Source organism: Paralichthys olivaceus, chromosome 13 (genome assembly GCF_024713975.1).
Source record: "Paralichthys olivaceus isolate ysfri-2021 chromosome 13, ASM2471397v2, whole genome shotgun sequence".
Taxonomy (NCBI): domain Eukaryota; kingdom Metazoa; phylum Chordata; class Actinopteri; order Pleuronectiformes; family Paralichthyidae; genus Paralichthys; species Paralichthys olivaceus.
The window spans coordinates 10,397,475-10,418,299 of NC_091105.1; the positions used below are offsets into that span (position 1 = coordinate 10,397,475).

Consider the following 20,825-nt stretch of genomic DNA (forward strand, 5'->3'; position numbering starts at 1 on the left):
TACAACATATAAAGACAAACACATTCACACCTAAGGCCAATTTAGAGTTGACAATTCACCTAAAACAGTGACTCTAAAGGTTTGAGTCGAAGCGCGTTTATAAATAAACCACACAGAGAAAGAGATAAAAGACCAGCAGCTTTGTAGCACGAGTGAAAGAACATTGACCATAAAAGTCTCTGTGGTGTTTTGAAGGGTTAATTAATTTTTACCAAATCCAACTGACTCATATTGATTCGTTTCCTCTTAACTTGGTTAGCAACAGCTGTTTTTGGACAATCTGAAGAAAACTTTCCATAGGCTGATGGCGCTGCTGTAACAACGGTCACCCACGATGACCAACATTTCCTTTGTGTTAAAAGGTGCAGTTGCAGTATTGTGCTGATACTGAAGTTTGTCTGGCTGTGTGTCAGTGTGCTACAGAGAATGATAAATCATGCTTATCGTTTCAGTCCACTGTGAATAACCTCAGGTCTTTGTTTTTCTCATCAAATCCTCAAAGATATCAGGTTATTTCTCGCATGATTCAGTTTCACACTACTATTAATATTACTCTGCTCTTTCCACAAATAGAGAAATAAAGTTACCACATGTGCTTGGTGTCACAGCCTTAACAGTTTATTAGAAGATTTACATGGACTTAACTTCATTATGATCTCAGCTGTTCCAGGAACAGAGAGGACTACACCCGGACAGACGGTACTTAATGCTGGAGCCTCTCATCATTTCCTTTTTACTCATTGCTTTATTTAAAGTTACTGTGTATAGAGAAAACAAAACATATGCAAGTTCAATCTGAAAAAGGAAAAGTTTGCACACAGAGGAAGCGACTTCTACTGTATCTCCATCATCTTTTCTACATTAAATGCAACATTGTTTCCAAAGCTTTAAAGATATAAAAGGCTGTGAGAATTTATTTAAACACACAGGATAAAAAACATTTGAGGTACTGCTACTTCGTAGGACTTGACATTATCAACCTGAGGAGAAACATTTCTCTAGAGACATGTGGATACAAAGAGGCAAGTTGTCGCTCATCATTGACATCTCAGATATAACAGAGACAGATTTTTCTCTGGGTGAGTGTGCAGAATCTGATTTCTTCCAATATTTCACATTTTGTAGGGAATACTTGTTTTGCCATGTACATTTACCTTCAAATATCTAACATGATTGAAATAGCATAATCTAACAATGACTCTGAACTGATGCCAATCTGTGATCACTATGTGCTCAAGGTTCCTGAAAGTAGAGTATGATTTCAAAAAAATAAAACATTTTTAGCTTCACCCATACTGTCACTGCTCTGAGTTTCTGCCACAAAGCTCCCACATTTGTATAAAACAATACTGAGGTCAAAATCCATCTTTTGAGTCACACAGAGTATAAACATGTGGATGTTATCTGTGCACAAGTGGACTGTGTAAAGTTGATTATGGTGTGACACATCCATTACCGTATTGCAAAAGTATATTCCTGTGTACTTCTTGTCTTTCTGGCTCAGTTAATGTTTTCAAGCTAGTTTTTTTATTCTTCTTTTTGTTTGTGAGCAAGAACACACAAAAACTATTGAATGGATTTCCATGAAACTTGGTAGAAGTTGGATTTTGGTGTGGATCCAATTCAGGGGGTGGATGCAAGAATCTTTTTTCTCTTTCATTAACATGGCTAGATAAGACGTTTTTCAATATTTTCATTGTTTGCCCAGGGAATAATTCATGGATCTTGATGAAAAAAAACGAGGCACATTTAGGGAGCCGATATCTATGAGTATGTGAAATTTGGTGCAGCTTGATTGATTGATTGATTGATTGATTGATTGATTGACTGATGGGGACTGTTGGGCCTTGGCAGAGGTATGTGCTCTACTGAGTTCCATCATAGTTGCTTCTGTACAAATTTTGTCTTGGTGTTTTAACCTGATATTTTGTTTCATTTTTCTATTTGTAATATGCAATCGGATTCAAATCCACTGCGGATCCAAAGCTGAATATAAATGCTAAACATAGAGTCACTTTTCAGTTCTGTGGTCAGTGTTTTATCCTCTGAGGACAGATGTTGAGTGGACTACGACTTGACGTCTTAATGGACCATGTTGCCACTGTGCTGCCTCTTTGAATCTGAGTCTGAAAGCATTGTGACACACATTAACTGAACAGAATCACAACAGCACATCCTGAAGGAAAACGAATCCTGTAATGGTGCTACAAAATACAAAACTCCCCTGGTAGTAAAACTGGTAGTTTTAAGCTATAAAAACATTAAAATGCATGTTTGACATAAGCTACCGAAACAAAGCTCTGATGGGGATCCTGTAATACTTAACACACTATGATTACTGTGGGTTTCTCATTTAGTTCCATTATTAGAAAAATAGACTCTGTCAGAAAGTGATAAAATAATTGTGGTGTCTATGCGTGTATGTGTATGTGTGTGTGTGTGTGTGTGTGTGTGTGTGTGTGTGTGTGTGTGTGTGTGGGTGTGTGGGTGTGTGGTTTGCATATGCTACTGAATCATCAGTGTGTGGTCCCTGGCAGCAGCTCGGCTTCTGAGGCAAACAGCTCCTTGTAGAGTGGTGGGAACAGAGAGTGAGCAGTGAGAGGGTAACGCTGACTGAACCAGCGCAGCTTCTCCATGTGAAGACTGCACAGCGAACGCAACACTGCCATCCTCTGGTACAGCTGCAGGGGGGACACGGACACATTTAGAGCACTATCTACCCCAGGAAGGTGAGCATGCACACATTCATGGAGATGAAAGGATAACATTCTTGCCTTTTAAACAGCCATTAGCTAAGTGAGATGAATGAACAGAAAGTATCTGCTCTATACTGAGATATTGTACCTTGTGCATTAGACTTTCCTGGTTGTCTCGGTGTAGAATGTGTGTGAGTCCTAACTCCACGTTTCTTTGCACCCGCTGGACCCTGCTTCTGTCCTCCAGACATGGACGGTCTGCACAGAAAGACACAAACTAAGCACGAGAGGATTTTGAACAAGATTAATTGTGTTTAAGATGCATATACAAATCAAGAGTAGTCAATATTCAAAAATCAGTATTAGATGATCCCTGATGACAAGAGTAAAGCTTGGAGCATTATTTTTATAGTGTTTTTGTAAATGTAACACGAGTGCCAGATAGTTGAATCAATACCTGCGTTGATCAGCACCAGAGCACTGAAAAGAGCGATCTGCTGCTCAGTGAGCTTTAGAGTGCACATGTCGTGAGCAAAGTCGAACACTGCTGTGATCAAATCCCCACACGCTGCAGGCAGAGAGACCACAGAGCACTGATAAACCACCACATTAATATACACTATACTGTGCTCATTGCATGAATGGTGTCAGATCTGCATTTCTGCCTGAGTTGGGATTAATGTGTAAAGGTCCTCACCCAGAGACTTGAAGATCTCAACTCCAGCAAATTTCCCATCGAAGAAGACAGTGTTGTTCTCAGTGTTGAAGAACCGACTCATCCTGACCAGAACTACCTCCATGGAGCCTGCATGGGGGGGAAGACAGGAGGAAAAGGAATCAGTTGAAAGGAGGGCAACTGAGAAAAGAGTAAAGCATACAGTTTTTGTATGATGGGTAACCTCACCTGTCTTGAGAAGTGCGATCTGGTCGTTCTGGCTGAGCATACGGAAACCTGGGATGTGTTTTGCGAACTCAACTACATACTGGACGGCATCGGTCAGTCCAATGGCACAATGTTGCCACATCTCATCCACTGACTGAGAGTAGGACAGAGGAAAAATACAATTAAATGTCATGTTTTCATATAATAAAAAATCCATTTATACATGAATCATACTTTCGCCGGGGGCTGGAGCCAATATCACCCGACATTGGGTGAGAGGCGTGCAATTACAGCCAATCACAGGGCCCAACATAAAAACCCTCACATTCAAACTCATGTACAATTTAGCGTGATAACCTGTCCTAGGTCTGCATGTCTTTGGACTGAGGGAGGAAGCTAAGGTAGCAGGAGGAAATCGACACAAAAAAGAGGATTCAATCAGACAACACTAACCACTGTACCACTATGCCACTCACTATATCATAAAATACAAAAATATTATATGATTCTATGATTAATTGAACATCCACTGAAAGGTTCAGTGTGTAGAATGTAGTGACATCTTGTGGTGAAGTTGCATGTTGCAGCTGAATACCCCTCGGCTCACCCTCCCTTTCCAAACATGGAGAACCTTGGGTAGCCTTCAGTTGTCATGAAAACTCAAGAGGTGTTTAGTTTTTCCAGTTTGGACTACTATAAAAAACATGGCGGCCTCCGTAGAGGGGACCCGCTCCCGATGTAAATATAAAGTATTTAAATATAAAAGGCTCATTCTATGGTAAAGAAAACAACAATTAGTACAATTTAGATGAAACACAGTGGTGAAAACATCACTAGGATTATTTTATATTAAATTTTTGCCAAGAGATCCCTTTCACCTAAATCTGAACCTTTAAGAGGAGGAAGGGGAAAAGTTGAAACAAGTTTTCTCTGATTTCATGGAATGTTTTATTTTGAGGCAGTCTGAATAAAGTCATACAAATGCAACAACATTTCTGAGAAAAAGGAAAGTGGGTTGGTTTTACTTTGCTCTGATAGGCTTGGATCTCCTCTCTACTGAACAGCTTCCATCTGAGAGCCTGCAGCTCCTCCACTCTGTACTGGCTGGTCTCTCGGTGGGAACGCACAATACTGGCACAAAGCTCATCTGAAAACAAGCAGAAGCAATCATTCATATGAAGACTGCAACACACTTGGTTAAGCATAAGCCCACCATGCTGTTTGTGTACCTATGTTTCTCAGAGACTGAGGATAAATGCCGTAGGATTCCTCCAGAGGGTTGAAGGGATGGATCGCCATCAGATCATGAGATGGCTGTCTCAATTCAAACCCTGATATAAGGAAGAGACAAATGAAGAATAAACAAAGGAGGATGAAGGAAACTGCGTTGAGTGTTGAAACACCAGTGTCTCACCTCTTATTTCAGGGTGTCCATTGTGATCCCCCCGCCCCTGGGATCTGGGTGTGGGAGAGACACCGGAGTTTCTGTAGATCATCCCTGACACCTGCGACTCGTTGGCAGAGTACACAAGGTAAGGGTGAACATCAGTGGTGCAGGACAGCAGCTCAGCCTCACTAGTGTAAGAGTAGGCTGGAGCCATGGGCTGGAGTAGCTGGGGGGAGCGGTCTTGCCTGGCTTTGTTAGGGAAGGACAACACAGACTGGACGTCTCCCCGAAGCTGCTGCTGAAGCTGCTGCTGCTGGCGGTGCTTCTCCACTTCGGCGATCAGAGAGTCCCGCTGACGTTTGGACATCCTTCCAAACTTCACAGCTATGGAAGATAAAAAAATGAAAAAACAGTGAAGAAAATGTATCATACTTTTTATCAGTGTGGGTTTGTTTACACCTCACCATCTCTGCTCATGCCCTGTGCCAAGCACTTCTGCAGACGGCAGTGTTGGCAGCGGTTGCGACTGGCCCGGTCGATCTGACAGTTACTCTGCCTGGAGCAGGAATAGGACACAGTGGGCAGCTGGCTGCGCCGGAAGAATCCCTGCGGGATGGATAATGAACAGTTAACAGTCCAACAGAGGCAGATACTTGAGTTACAAAAGTCTTATAATGGTACATCGATGGTTTTAAAAGTTATGACCGAGACATGTAGAAGGGAGGACATTTTACTGTTGAACTTGAACTCTGATGAATGAATGACGTGATGACATAATCAATCATTTTTGACATTGCTGTGTGTCTGTCTCTGTCATTTCAACATATGAGCCAACATATACACAAATACCTACAGTATGTTGATATTGGTCGAACTCCAATGGTTATTTAAAGAAAAAGTTCTATTTTGGGGGGAAATGATGGGAAAAGCTTTCGAGTTAAAAGAGATGATAGAAACCACTCTCATGTCTGTCTGTTCAAAATTAAGTTGGAGCTCTCTTTTTTATTTGGCGCGTAGTTTGACCCATGTCCCATTCCTTAACATGGAGTGTTTATGACACTGCAGCCAGCCACCAGGGGGCAACTGAGGAGCTTTGGCCTGACTTTTTGAGAGCTCTTGAGTAATCCATCTTTACACACAGTCTATGGTATGGTCTCTACTGTTCTATGGAGACCATAAGTGAGAGTGCTGCATCAGGCCAAGAAGTAATGAATCATATAACTTTATAAATCCAAGCAAACAAGATTTTAGCTCGTTAATTAGTATCTTGTTTCAACATGTATTTTTGTAGTTATATGTTGGACAAGAAAACAAGAAGTTCGCTCTTCAGCTAGCAAGCTTTTTAAGTGTTGCAAGTTTGGGTATCTTTTAACTTTGGTGAAAGGCCAGGCTAGCTGTTTCCCTGTCTGCAGTCTTTACCCTAAGCTAAGCTAACACGCAGCTTGCTTCATATTAAACGGACAGACATGAAAGTGTTGTCAACCCTATAAATTCATACGTGTCTATGTCGCATGTGTGTGTATGTAACACATTATGTTGCATTTCACCTTGCAGCCCTCGCAGGTGATGACTCCATAATGCACTCCAGAGGACTTGTCACCACAGATCTTGCACGGGATTGCTTCAATCTGGGCTGAACAAACACAGGAAGTAAAAGCAGTTACATTCACATCTTTGAATGCAGCTTTTTCTGTTATAGATGAACAGGTCAAAAACAATGGTGTCAACCATTGGGTAAAGTATGGAAGCAAACAAGTTAAATGTGTCACTGTCAATCAGTTTGACGATATTGCATCTTCAGTGTCGCATCTATTTTTCCTAAACCAGCAGAATGGGCCATGAAGAGCTAATCGCAAAAAGCCACACAAGGTATTGAGCTTTTCTTTTTAAAAAAAAGACAAAAGAATCTAATCTATTGATACATTAGTGAAGTGTCATATGTGACTGAAATAAAAACAAAGATCAACTTATTCACACAAACACACATGAATTAGCATAAATTGCTGGAAGGATGAATGGATCAGAAAGGATCCATAAAATGTCAATGTGGATCCTGATCAGGGGCAGATCTAGGATGTTATTTCCCCACTGTCTTTAATAATGCGTGATAGGGTGTTTTCGTTTCATTGATTTCTCAGAGAACAAATCATGGATGGTGATGATTTGGATCTCATGAATTTAAATTTGATTGCATTAGGGGTGCCTATGGCTGGTCTCAGTCTTCCCCAAAATTGCCCCTTCTCTAATAAAAACAGACCATTTACCATTTGTTGGACTTCAGTTGAAATCAAACAATCAATATGTCCATTAATAATATCAAACAAGTCTAAAGGAACAGGTTGTCACTGTGAGTGAGCACTGATGCTGCATATTTTTACCCAAGAAGTAAACTGGAAAATGATTCCCACTGTGAGAACTGCTGCTGTACTTCCCCTGAAGCATCAACATCAATTCTTGTGTGACCAACCAAAGGTGTTTTCCTCTCTAACACCCCTCGCCTTATTAACAATGAGCAGAACAACTTCAAATACATCGAGGAGACAGAGTCCTGAGAGGACGTGGAATATCTGCAAAGGGAGAAAGGCGGAGAATGTGAAGGTGTCAACCTCAGACGCCTTTCAAGTGGTTGCCTGGCTTCTCTTTCGCTCTGACTGTCCCTCTTTCATGTCATCTCTTTCTTTGTGAATCCTTCTCTGTCTCGCTCATAAAGGACACAGCTGCCAGTAATGCACTCTCTCTCCTCCATCACTGCCAGTAATGGCCGTCCCCCTCTCACCTCCCCCCGTGCCCCTGATCTCTGTGAACTCTCACACCCCTCATCCTTCTTGCCTTGTGGTGATTTTGTTTTTCAGATGTCATTAGATTAATTAAAGGGCCACATTTGTAGGAACACAGTCTTGGTGACAGGGGTGCGAGATGTTTTCTGGTTTGCCTCAAAAAGGATATCAACTACAGGATGGAGGATAATTCATATTTTATGATTTATTTATATTCTAACCATCAGTAATCGCTTCTTCTACCTTCGCCCCTGTGCGCTACGATTGTCCTCTGCAAAACAAGCTGGCACTAATGCTCATACACAGCAGCATTTCCGTGCACAACTGTGTCAGATTTATTTGCAAGTGTGTGTTAGTGTGTCAGTGTGTGCCCTCTTTGTCATGCCACAGGGATCACCCCAAGGCTCCTGAGGAAGTCATTCGGCCTGAGGTAAGACACATTCAGATGAAGATAATTAAGCAGCAAGAATCTCTGCAGAGCTGATGAGATATGCAGCTGCTGCCAATAATCGAGGCGAGTGAACAACCTCAAGACTAACCATGATATGAGTTCAAGAACTTCACACATTTTAAAAGACAGCTACTTGATTTGACGCTCAGTGGAAATATTTTTCTGCAAACTAAATATCATCAGTGGTCTTTCTTTTTTTTTTTGTGTCTATTTCAGTTCTGATTCTCAAACGACAGGAAATCCACGAGACACACAACCTTTCATTGTTTATACACACACACCAATCACAAACACTCCCAAACTTTCCACGTCATCGTATAGCTCTGATACACTCAACACAAAGCATGTTATCTAAGGCAACGTCCGGTGAAATCAAGTCTTCTTTTTGGTGCTAAACTAAAATGAAAAGTAATAATGGAGCTGGAGCTGTTACAGGAAATTAACCTGGCACCAATCTCAACCTTTTTTGGTCTCTTCTTCTTATCTCCACAGACCAAAACCAATCAAAACCAGTATCTCCCTGTGTGTGAGAGATAAAGAGATAAGAAATTATTGAAAAAACTTAACCGTACTTAACAGTATGATTCATCCATAAGGTTATTTTGATTGTTGCACAGAATTTGGCTAAAGACAATGCAGTGCTTGTTTTGCATTAAACATACATTTACTTGGAATTCTAAGCTGCACATTATTTTGCTGCCAATTTATCCTCATATCACAGGCCTGTTCCACACCTTATCATGACCCAATGAATATGATTTTTGTGGTTAAGAGATATTCGTTTTGTAGATCTTATCTGCTAACGTGCATGAAAGAAAAAAAAAAGGATTAATTTTGCTATCTAAGCTAACTTTGCATTATATCATTAAATGTAGTACTTCTTTACAAAAAGCTTTTCCAACATCACCATAAAATATGAAGCCAGCTGACAACTCACTTATTTAATGAGTTGATTTAGAAAAAAGAACAATTGGAGCTATTCAAATTTCTCATCCTTTAATCACTCAATGATGTGAAAAAACAGAAGAGGTTTGAGTATAGTATATGTGCAGTGATGGAAATATTCTGGTTTGCTTGTGGAAATAAAAGGGTGCCACCTCCCACACTTCCCCCGTGCAAAGTATACCAAGACACTGCCACAGAGCCGCAGATTTACGTCTTTCATCAGGATACGAGTCATCAATGTCTTTCTACTTAAAAGACACAGTTTTCGGAGTTGTCGTACAAACAGCAGAAGAAAACAAATTTAATGATGGTTTTTGTGCTTCTTAGTATTGACAACGTCTAAGATTCTGAGTACGATACATTAAAATAAACCTATGGAAGAGAGAAGGCACATACAGCAAAATGCCAACAAGAAAAAAAGAGAAAATGAAAAAATTTCAACCCAACAAGAGTTTACCACTTTCACTTGAAATTGACAGTGTGTGTGTGTCTGTGGCATATGGGGGGTGGAGGTGTACATCACAGATTGCCACTAAACTCTTCAGAGCTGCCTGAATTCACCTTGTCAGCAGTCTGTTCTTTACACTGTAAACGGACAAAAAACCTCAACCTTCCTCTGACGGAAGCTTACCTTTGGTGTATACGCACGCAAGAGTGCAAACAGTGTTTGTATACACACAAACACACACAGACTAACAAACAGTGTATCTCTGATAAGCAGCTCAATCAATCAAACTTTAACAAGTTATTTAGACCCAGCTTGAGAGAAATACAAACTGTTTATGATCATTTTATTTATCTTCAGAGGTTCTCAGAATGATGTTACATCATTTGAAAAGCAAGAAATATACAATTCTATAATCAATAAAGAAAGGTTTTATATTTATGTTGCCACAATTCATATACACTGCATTATTTTAGTCTAGTGTATTGTATGTTAATATTTCTATTTTCTTATCATGTATCTCTTGGTAGATATACACAAGATTTTTGCTTACTGTCTTTCAAAAGCATTTTAGTTAAAAAGATGAATAATGTAATATTAATATATAATATATTAATATATAATGCATATATAATGTTTTCTCATGTATTTTGCATTAAATGATACAATATAGACAATAAAAACAAAATATCATACTATATATATATATATATATATATATATATATATACTATACTATTTATATTCATTGGTCCTGTCGCACAGAGCTAACACAATCTATAATACAAAACATTTCTCTGACATACTGAAAATTTGAATTCAAATCAGAAATAATTCCCTTTACAAGAAGTCATAATTGAGGCCTGTAATCTATATCATATAATATCTACAAATTACTGTAATAACATATTCAAAGATCTTTGACATCAGGAAAAATTGATGTTATTGCCAATAATAACAATTTGGGTAATTTAGAAAGTATTTCATAGCATTTGTCTGTACTGAATATTTCGGATGAGCACGGGTGTGAAGTATTTTTATGTCTTTGAACCAGACCATATCATTATTGTGAGAACTCCTTCACTACTGGGGTTCACACTAAACATCTAATTATTTAAATTACCTGCAGTGTCTTATGGGAGAAAAACACATTGTCTGAGCAGATCTGAAAACCAATTATCAATCATATGTTATTGAACTTTGAAATGCAGAGCGATTATACAGGTAATTGACAGCAGTAATGTTTTGACAGTAGAAAAGGATATGAATCAGCTCAACTGTTTCTTTGACCATATTTTGGGAGGGACTGTGTCACCTGCGATTTTGATGTTCACTTTGATGTCAAGCCAAACGCCTCTGCTGCTTTGGAAGCATGTGCAGGTTTCTGCACCCGGAGGAACAAGGAAATCCTTTCTGATAAAGAAACTCTAAAAGAATCGACACAGGAATACCCCGAACACAACAAAGCCTTATGAAATGTGTGTGTGGCTGCATATTAAATAAATGTGACGGTAAAGAGCCCCTTGTGAGTTTGTAGCGTGAGAAAATTAGTCAATCAATAGTTTTCCGATTGATGTGATGACACAGAGTTATATTTTCCTCAGTGAGAGCCTCTTCCTTCATCGTCATGCACGCAGTATCCACACACAGCTGTGGGCCTGAGATGTTACATCTTGGCGCCATCTAACAAGCAGCTGCACATCTATGTGTGTGCGTACATGCACATATTTGTGTGTTTGCATGTTGTGTGTAAACAGCTTGCATCTTAGACGTTCATTATTTCCATTTATGTACTGCTTCTCCCCTCTATATGCTTAAATTCTCCTAATTGGGAATATTTATGCAAGAAATCAAATTTATGACCATTTTACATGATCACATTTCAATAATATAATAATTTCCTACGCATCCTGTCCCCTGAATGGATGTGGAATCAGTCCATTCAAACTGATGCACTACGGTTGTGAAGCTTCCTGTTTTCCTGTCTCTTTCGTTTTTTATATTGGTGAGAGTCATCAATGCAAAAACATTTGTAAGAAAGTCGTTAGTAAGCTGCTCTCTTGGGTCTTTATTTTTAATTATTTAATATGTTACTATGGGAATATGATTACTGTAAAAAAAAAAAAAAAGAGGCAATGCAAACACATGGTTTCTTTTTTAAAAGTCAAACTTTTTGTTCAACCTATTTGCGATTCTCACCCTTTAAAACCAGCTCAGTTTCTAACCTGAGGTGCAGTGTATATGTGGGAGAGACAGAGAGAGAAAATATCTGAGATATGATTCAAATCTTAAATCCATCAAAGGGACCCAAGACTTGAGTCATATTACTAAACCAGAAAACTGAAACACACAAACTGATGTGATTCTACCCAACAGAACTCAGTCGAGATCTGATTGAGTTTCAAAACAAAGACCATCAGTGCTTATACAGCATATTTATATACTTCAAAACTGTACGTACTTGAATGTGTGTGTGTGTGTGTCTGTATTGTAATAGATCTGATACAGGGCTAGAGAAAATATATATTTGGCTGATTAAAGCATGAACATCAAATAAAGCACAGAATATTATAAATATTTACATACAGATAAATGTGAAGTCAGACACTTAGAATAAATCAAAAAGATGAGTGGGAATTTAAATGAAAAGCTCAATCACACGAAATAATAAAATTAAAGAAAGTTCACGTATTTGATGAATGTCTCAGTCTGTGTGAATTTGCGGGTATTTTATGAATCTGATAAAAAGTAAAATGAAGATACAGCTAATTATAACGTAACCGTATCATTGAAGGACACTGTGATGACTGTAATGTACTACCTTAAAACAATCGTGTTGCAGTTAGGCAACACTTAACTCTCATATTAGGGTGTAGAGAGACAAACAATGAGCATAAAGAAGGTATTTGATCAGATTGATGATATATTCTTGATTGTACTACCCACAAGGACACACATGGACACACGGACACAGACACACACACACACAGACACACAGACACACACACTCACACACACTCACTCACTCACACACACACACCAAAGAACTTCATCACCCTACCTCGCATCATCATCACTCCTCCACTTGTCTCAGACGTTTGGCCCACTTTCACAAACTCACTTTGTCTGACAATATTCTTTCTTTTGACACACTTTTATCTTCTCTGGCACCACCTACTCTTAAACCCTTTCCTCTTCTTCTTTTGTTCGTCCTTCAGTGAGCCTGGTCTGGTGCTCACTGCAGCTTCAGTGCACATATTCAGACTTTTGAGTGTCAGTCACCGCCTCATCTTCCTTGTTAGCATGTGCGTGTATGTATGTGTGTGTGTGTGTGTGTGTGTGTGTGTGTGTGTGTGTGTATGTGTGTGTGTGTGTGTGTGTGTGTGTGTGTGTGTGTGTGTGTGTGTGTGTGTGTGAAAGAGAGAGATCGTGAGAGAGAGACAGAAAGGGGGGGACTGTCCCCTTGCTTGACTTTTTTCTAGAGGTACTTTTTCCTTATATCTTTGTTGTTATCCTTCACCCCCTCACTCTGCACCAAACATCAAAAACATTAACTTCAAATCGTCTAGCACCTTTAAAACTACCTGAGAATTTTAATCAAAGCACTTTCAACAGGCATAATTGGGGAGGCAGAGAAAAACACACGAGTGACAAAGTAAGATGTTCTTTATTCTCAACTTCACATTTGTCCCTATGCTTCAAATGCAAATGAGTGAAGTATCAGTTTATCAATAAGGGAATAACAGCTTCAGCTCTTTCCAAACTTGACTCAGTTACTTGAGTAAAAGTACCAATACGACATTATTAAAAAAGTGACTGTCAGGTAAACCTGTTTATCTCAGAAATATGTCTTGAAACTGTACTTATGAGCAGTACTTGAGTACATTTACTCAGTTACCATCCATCACAGCATTCCAGTTCATCTCTCCCTAAGACCACCATGGTGATGATTCCTCAGATATCTGATAGTATATATAGTACATGCAGTCACACACAAGCCAGAAACACATTATTATTATTTATGCCCAGTTAGTTTATCATCATGTGACCTTACATGAGGGTTGGTGGTGTGTTATGCACAGCATCTCCACACTTGATCACACACCCAGGTGTGCTAGAGTTGTGTTAAACCAAAGAAGTTAAAAAAAGACGAGATGTTATCGCTGTCTGCATTCAGATGCCAAAGTGCCAAAGCTATAGCAGTTTGTGTTTGTGTGTGTGTTGGTGTGTGTTTGTGTTGGTGTGTGTGTGTGTGTGGTGGGCAGCGCAGGTGCAACACACAGCACACACTACGCTGCTGATGGCCCAACTCCAATGATACCACAGTGTGTGAGTATGTGCATGTGTGTTTGTGTGTGTGTGTGTGTGTGTGTGTGTGTGTGCATGTTGCTGTACAGGTGCAAATGTTGTATGTTTAACTAACTAACTTTGACGTTAACCACAATGCATGCACAAATATCTAGCACAAACAAACACACACACACACACACACACACACACACACACACACACACACACACACACACACACACACACACACACACAGCTAAGGGGATTTCATGGAGAACTTACTTAAATGAGTCCTCTTGGACAAGGCTCCTCCTGATGCAACAAAAAGATGCAGTCAGTGAATCAAAGCTGAACAACACTAAACTTCAAATCTAAGTTTTACTATGAGCTTCAAAACATGAGCAGACAGGTGACAATTTTAATTTTAGAAACCACAATGTGCCGTTCACTTGTGAGGTTTTCACATGAACCTTTCATGAGATAAACTCTTTTAATGAGGTTAAACCCAGAACGAAACATTTCCCATCAATACTTTTTTTTGCTTTTAACTCAAAATTTTAAAACCTAACTTAAGTATGTCCTTCTACTTAACTCCATACTTCCACTAGATTACTGAGGGAAACTATTAACATTTTAGTCTTCTACATTTGTCTCACAGAGTTACACTATAGAAAGTGTAACACTGGGGGATTTTGCACAATAACTTTTAAATTTGATACTTAAAGGACAGTTTGTCCCAATAATTCTTCGACTTAAGTAAATAATTGTTAACAGGACTTTTTACTTGTAATGGAGTATTTCCATAATTTAATATTGTTAGTTCTACCTACATAAAAGATCTGAATATTGCTTCTATCTCTGAAAGTCACATGTTTAGTTTTGTGGTGCAACTCTGAGATTTACACATGTGACACTAAAATCTATCAAATATCAAATAAATATTTACAAATATAATATAACATTAATATTTAATTGAGCATATTAAATACACAGGGTCAGCTTCTAACCAAGGGATCATAACATGTGACAGGAATTTAAGACTTCAAGTTAAAACAGATTTGACTGCGACAGACTCCTGGTTGTTAACTCATCATGGCAGTTTAAAGAGGGTTTGCAGTATTTTCTGTTTGTATTTTAATATCCCTTGTACAAAGAGCTGTGGGCTGATAAGAAGCCCTGGTAATGGCAGAGGTTAAATTGGAGATTTCTTATTTACAGTGGTGTGTGTCTGTTACATTCACGTGACTCTTCGGCATACATATAAACACACACACACACACACACACACACACACACACACACACACACAGGAGATAAGGAGATAAGGAAGGTGGGTGTCTGAGAAGTTATAGGTCCTCCTTTTTTGTCTGCCTGTTTGACCGCAATTGTGAGAAAGTCTGAATTTAGTGAATGTGAGTAAATGTATGGAGGGTTCGTTCTGAACAATGGTGTTTATTTGTGTGTGTGTGTGTGTGTGTGTGTGTGTGAGAGAGAGAGAGAGAGACACACACACACACACACACACACACAGAGAGAACGTTTGAAGGAAGAACAGATAAGTATCGGTAGAAGATGTAGAGCTATAGCCAGTCTTGGTGTGGCGCCTGAAAGGGCCCTCTGTGGTTTCTACTGTTTTCCTCCTCTCATCAAATCAGATTTGCTACACAAGCAGAAAGCAAGGAATGAAAGCACAGCAGTGCTCACACACACGGAAAATGTCAAGAAATTTCAACACAAACGACCTGGGGTGATTGCTAAGTAAAAGGTAAAAAGTATGATGAGAAATAAAATTCAATCATGATTAAAAATGATCAGGGTTTAGCACAGTTAATATGTTGAGCAGTGAATATGTTTGACAATTTCAATAAATTGCAGTGATGTGTTTGAGGCAAGTGTGAAGACTGACTCCCCTTCATCAGTCAGTCACAGAAATGTGTCTTTGTCCCTAAAATACATGAATATAATTTTGTTTGTTTTATTGTAAGCAAGGAGGGATTTTCTATGAAACTTTGTGGGCCTGGGAAAAAAAACATTAAATTTTGGTGCAGATCCAGATCAAGGGTCGGATCCAGGAATTTTTTATTAATTCCATTCAAATTGTCAGACATATTTGTGAAATTCTAAAGATACAATGCAGAGATCTTGTTGAAAAAAATCAGGCATGTGTAGAACGCTTATATCTAGAAATAGGTGAAATTTCATGTGATCTGAAGGATGATACTGGTTATGGTTATTTTTGAGGGAGTGATCTTAATTCAGTTATGTATGATCACAAATATTCCTTCCAGCGATGTAAGAGAATGGAGATTATGCCTGTGTTTAATGTAAACAGTTTGGAGAGCATTTGTGTACATGATAGATCTGTTCTTAATATACAATATGGTGATCAAGTGGCCAGTCAGCCGTGAGCCCTTCTAGTTTTTAAGGTATTTACTTGTATCTGATGACATAATAAATGCACCCATGCTTACAAAATTAAAGCTGTTGACTCTTGTGCTTCTATCAATCGAAATTATTCAGGTTGAAGTCACCTGCAGCAAAACCTGGGTCACTGTTATATAATAATGTTATAATATTAAAGGTGATCTCTGTGCATAATAGAAAAAACAGTTATGGTCAGAGGCTAATGGTGAAAACAGGATCTCATGACATCACCAACATCTGCATCTGTACAGATTTAACACACATTTAGCAACACACAGTCAAACACACACACACACACACAAAGTGAGATTGTATGACCCTGGTGACTAAAGTGAGACAAACATCAACTCATCAGTCAAAATCTCGCTAACGTCTCAAGCCTCTGACATCTACACTGACTGCTGAAGTGACAGTTGCTCGATACATAACAACAGTGAAGATCAGTGAACCCAGAGAGTAGGCCCACAACTTTGCCTGAATATAAAACATTATGCATCCCACTCTAAACACATATTAATGTAAATTCATTACAACCATCATACCAATACTACTAGTTTTATTAAATTAATGTTGTTGGGATTACTACTTAAAAAACTATGTAAAAAAAAAAAAAGAGAAAGTAATAAAACTAAAACCCATTTACAATAATAACTAAAGCATAGCAATTAAGATATACTTTTAAGATATTCTTATGTAAATTCACTCAAAAGCAAGCTCAGTTATTTGGATGTTTGGATGTTGGTCAGGATGAGTGTGATTGTTGAAAAAACTGATTTTATAAATATTTAAAGATTTTTAATAAAGTGACAGATTCAATTATTAATGGTGACTTTGAAATGTTAGTACATTTGCTGTCTTTGGTTTGGTTGAGAGATTCTGTAACAACAGACACTGAAATTAGGGTAAAAAGTGACAGCAGAATAATAATAATAATAATAATAATAAACAGTATGTGAAGGAGAGGATTGGACCCGCAACAGATCCCTGAGGGGCACCACAGACAGTTTGTATCCAACAATAATCAGGAGCAGAGATTTACCCTTCGCAGGCGGAAGGTAAAGCAAAGTGGAGCAGTGCTGGAGAAGCAAACCTGTTGCTCAAGAAAAATGAAAAGACACCCACAACAGCCACTAAACCAACACACTCATCACCCTGAGATGAGCCTCCTCAGCAGAATGAAAACTGTGGAACCACACTGAAACTCCACTTTAACCAGATTAAAACACCATTACAGCAGTTCCAGTAGCTGCTGGGTTTTTTTTTATTACACAATCCTTTAACCCTGTAACGTCCAGCTCTCAATTTTGATTCAGCTGCAAGTTTGTTAAAAGTGTCTTGTGCTTAATTTTATGCACATATAAAACATATGAGGAATATGATTTCAACCTTCAATGGGTGTATATCATACAAGCCTCCACAGTACATACTATACCTCAATACAAATATATGTTTGTACTTATACTCTTACCCTGTCCGTCTCTCTTGTATATTTTCCAGTTAACTACTCAAACCTCTATAACTTGATGATATTTCATTTGTTATTCTGTTTCTTTCTATGATATAGTGTTAGTTACTTCTCTCTATTAAAGACAAAGAAATAAAACATAGCCTCCATAATCAGAATGGCAGTACATTACTAAAGTACTTGCTTAGCTTACTTGCTAACGATGGTGTAGTCAGTTTTTACCATTTGTGTTTTTGATGGTTTCCTATAGAAACAGATGACAGGGAGGTTTGTGGATTTTAAAGGGTTTTTAGGGAAATGGTTTGTGGAAAGATGTGTCTCACTTTTGTGTTTTGGAGAAGAAACATGTCTCAGAGGCAGATTTCCCCCAAACTTCTGCAAATAAACCTACAACTATATGTGCATGGCTCAATATCATTGGCGTTGACTAACTGCTCATTTAAATAGAAGTCAATCACTTCACATTCATTAATCAGAGCCAGGAGCAGCATGTTAAGGAAAGGTGTGCAGTGGGTTTCAGTGGAAGAGGGACAAAGTGTCTTATCTCTGCTGACAGCCAACAGCTTGATTTTAGCCATGGCGAGGCTTGGAATAGAAAAGCATTGACCAAAAAAAGAAGCAAAAAATAAAACCTAATCCCTGGGGATTACTCGGATTTACTGCCATTCTTACCCACTCACAGCACCTTAACCACACCCCAGTGAAACGGATGAGGAGGGTTTACAGGGTAAAGATGGATGAGAGTGCAGGGAAAGAAGATAATTGCGGACACGGTGGCTGGGAGCGACAGAAAGTGGTGGAGCCGGTGAGGGGAAAGGTGAGCAGAGAGAGTGACATGGGGTGGGGTGGGGTGGGGTGGGGTAGGCGATATGGCCAAAACTACATCACTCAATATCGATAATTATCACAATGTTTGTTTCTTTTATATTGGCTGATTTATGCTCCTGAGTGAAGGTTGTGGTTTTAAACTCTGAGAATGACAAACAGTTTATTAACAGCAAAACATTTTACATATCTGAGGTGGATCAACTTTGTGTCAAATGTGTTGCAGTGGTGGGATTTCCCAGATTGGGATCAATGAAGTACATCCATCCATCCAAATCTCCTCAGTGTGCTTGCACAGTGCATCTGCAATATATCAGTAGATTTAGTGAACTTTTGTTATATTGCTATTGACGTAAATTATACTGAGATAAATCTTGATATAGTTTTATTGCCCAGCTCTGGATGCTGGGACAAGGTCCACACAGAATAACACAAGTTTCATGCCATGCACTTGTGCAGTCATCACACTTCATGAGGCCTGCTCATGAGTGGATCCTCAGTGATGCAGCCCCTTACCTCTCTTGATGGGGGTGTCAGTGGGGGGCACGTCGGGATCCTCATATTCCATTACTCTCCTGTGGAAACACTGCAGGGCCCTGCACACACACACACACACACACACACACACAGACACACACACACACACACACACACACACACACACACACACACACACACAGACACAGGCTAAGTCAGGCTGTTGGTGAACTCCACCTGCTGCCATCATGCACAGAATATAGAATGAGAGAAAACTACCTGTTGGTTGTTTCTAGCGCTCAGGTCGGCGCAGACATTTGAATACATGCACAGCCATGTCCTCTCTTCTTCCTCTTCCAGTCCTTACAGCAGCTCCCAAAACTCGGCCATCATCTTCCTCACTTCTCCGTGCGCCTCCTCCACCTCCACTCTACACGTCCTCCTGTGCGTTTGTTATGAATTAATGTAATTTCCACCGCCACAACTGAGGCAGCAGCAGCGGCAGAGAGGGGCGAGTGCAGCTGGACGGGCCGAACGAACACACGACGTGCGCTCCGGCTCCCCTCCCTCCCTCCCTCCGTGCGCTCTCCGTGCGCTCTCCGTGCGCCCTGACCATGCCGGGCTGGAGAGAGTTATGTCACCGGCTCTTATGCAACAGCAGCGGATCGGGTTTTGCTTTGTAGCACTCGGTTGAGAAATATAATCCCATGATGCTGCTGGTGCTGCCACGAATGTCAGCTACACTAATTGAGATAACACACAACGAGCAGAGGACGCATTAGACGCCAGCACATTGTTTATATCGGAATAAAATCCCTCTTCATAAATTGGTGTAAGTTTAGAGACTTGTCACGACCTGCAGCTCTGCACATGTCTATATGCAGAGAGGCTGGTTTACTGATAACCGGCCTATGTGATGCATCATTTCAAATGAGATAATTGGTAGGACTGTGAAAAAATAGTCATAAAAGTTTATATATATATATATATATATATATATAATAAAATTGAATAGAATGGCTAGCTGTAAGTACAACACTTGAGTAAATGTTTCACTTCAACACATGTATTTGTCCGTTCAAGTATAAACCAAACACATTGTGAGCTTTTATAACATGAATTCTTATAGATTAGTACGTTCACTGTGCTACTTTTACTCAAATGTAACTTCTTGCACTGTAATATGCCAGTTGGCTTTAAATGAAGATGAAATCAGCGACTGTAATGTCCCAGGATAAGCATTGTACTGATAAATGATGATCATCACAGGGGCCCACCCCCAAGATCAAATGTATACAAATTTGGGATTTGTTTAGAAAATACTTTAAAAATGGCAATATGCCTATTACACAATACAAAAACGTGTTTCTTTAAATTGCTCAGTTTGTCCAACCAACAGACAAAACACAAGTAAATTCTCACTGATAAAAGTTTTGTAATTTCCCTTTAATTGCTGGCTGTTAACAGTTGTCCTCAGTCAGCACAGTGCACCAAGACTTTTACAGATTGAGACTTTTAAAGTAACATTTTTGAAATCAAATGTAAAAGGTAATTGTTGGCTGTTAAATCACCCACAGACTCTTCACCATCAGGAGTTTCACTCTAAACAGAAATGTTCCTTTATTGAAAACAAATCAAATTCGGTTATCAAGTTGCACTTTATTGTCTATTATCTACAGTAAAAACTGTTCTGGGTATGTCAGACAGAGTTTGTTACAGGTGGTTTTAACTGAAAGTTTAAAACAACTGCCCATACTCTG

At 39.2% G+C, this 20,825-nt stretch overlaps 1 protein-coding gene across 3 annotated transcripts; it reads right to left on the minus strand.

Moving 5' to 3' along the window:
* Positions 1-595: 595 nt before the first annotated feature.
* Positions 596-19,484, minus strand: rorc (RAR-related orphan receptor C). 3 transcript variants are annotated; one of them, XM_069537301.1, is made up of 13 exons: positions 19,345-19,484; positions 19,105-19,184; positions 14,157-14,186; positions 6,514-6,599; positions 5,431-5,572; positions 4,994-5,350; positions 4,809-4,910; positions 4,605-4,726; positions 3,601-3,733; positions 3,394-3,501; positions 3,154-3,264; positions 2,845-2,954; positions 596-2,681 (listed from the first exon to the last, which is right to left on the minus strand). In XM_069537301.1, the coding sequence occupies exons 2-13, from the start codon at positions 19,154-19,156 to the stop codon at positions 2,517-2,519; spliced, it is 1,518 nt and encodes a 505-aa protein (XP_069393402.1). In that variant the 5' UTR covers positions 19,157-19,184; positions 19,345-19,484; the 3' UTR covers positions 596-2,516. The 3 variants fall into 3 exon arrangements, with proteins under 3 accessions (XP_069393402.1, XP_069393404.1, XP_069393405.1); XM_069537303.1 differs by lacking the exon at positions 14,157-14,186; XM_069537304.1 differs by lacking the exons at positions 14,157-14,186; positions 19,105-19,184; positions 19,345-19,484 and adding an exon at positions 12,646-12,862.
* Positions 19,485-20,825: the final 1,341 nt, after the last annotated feature.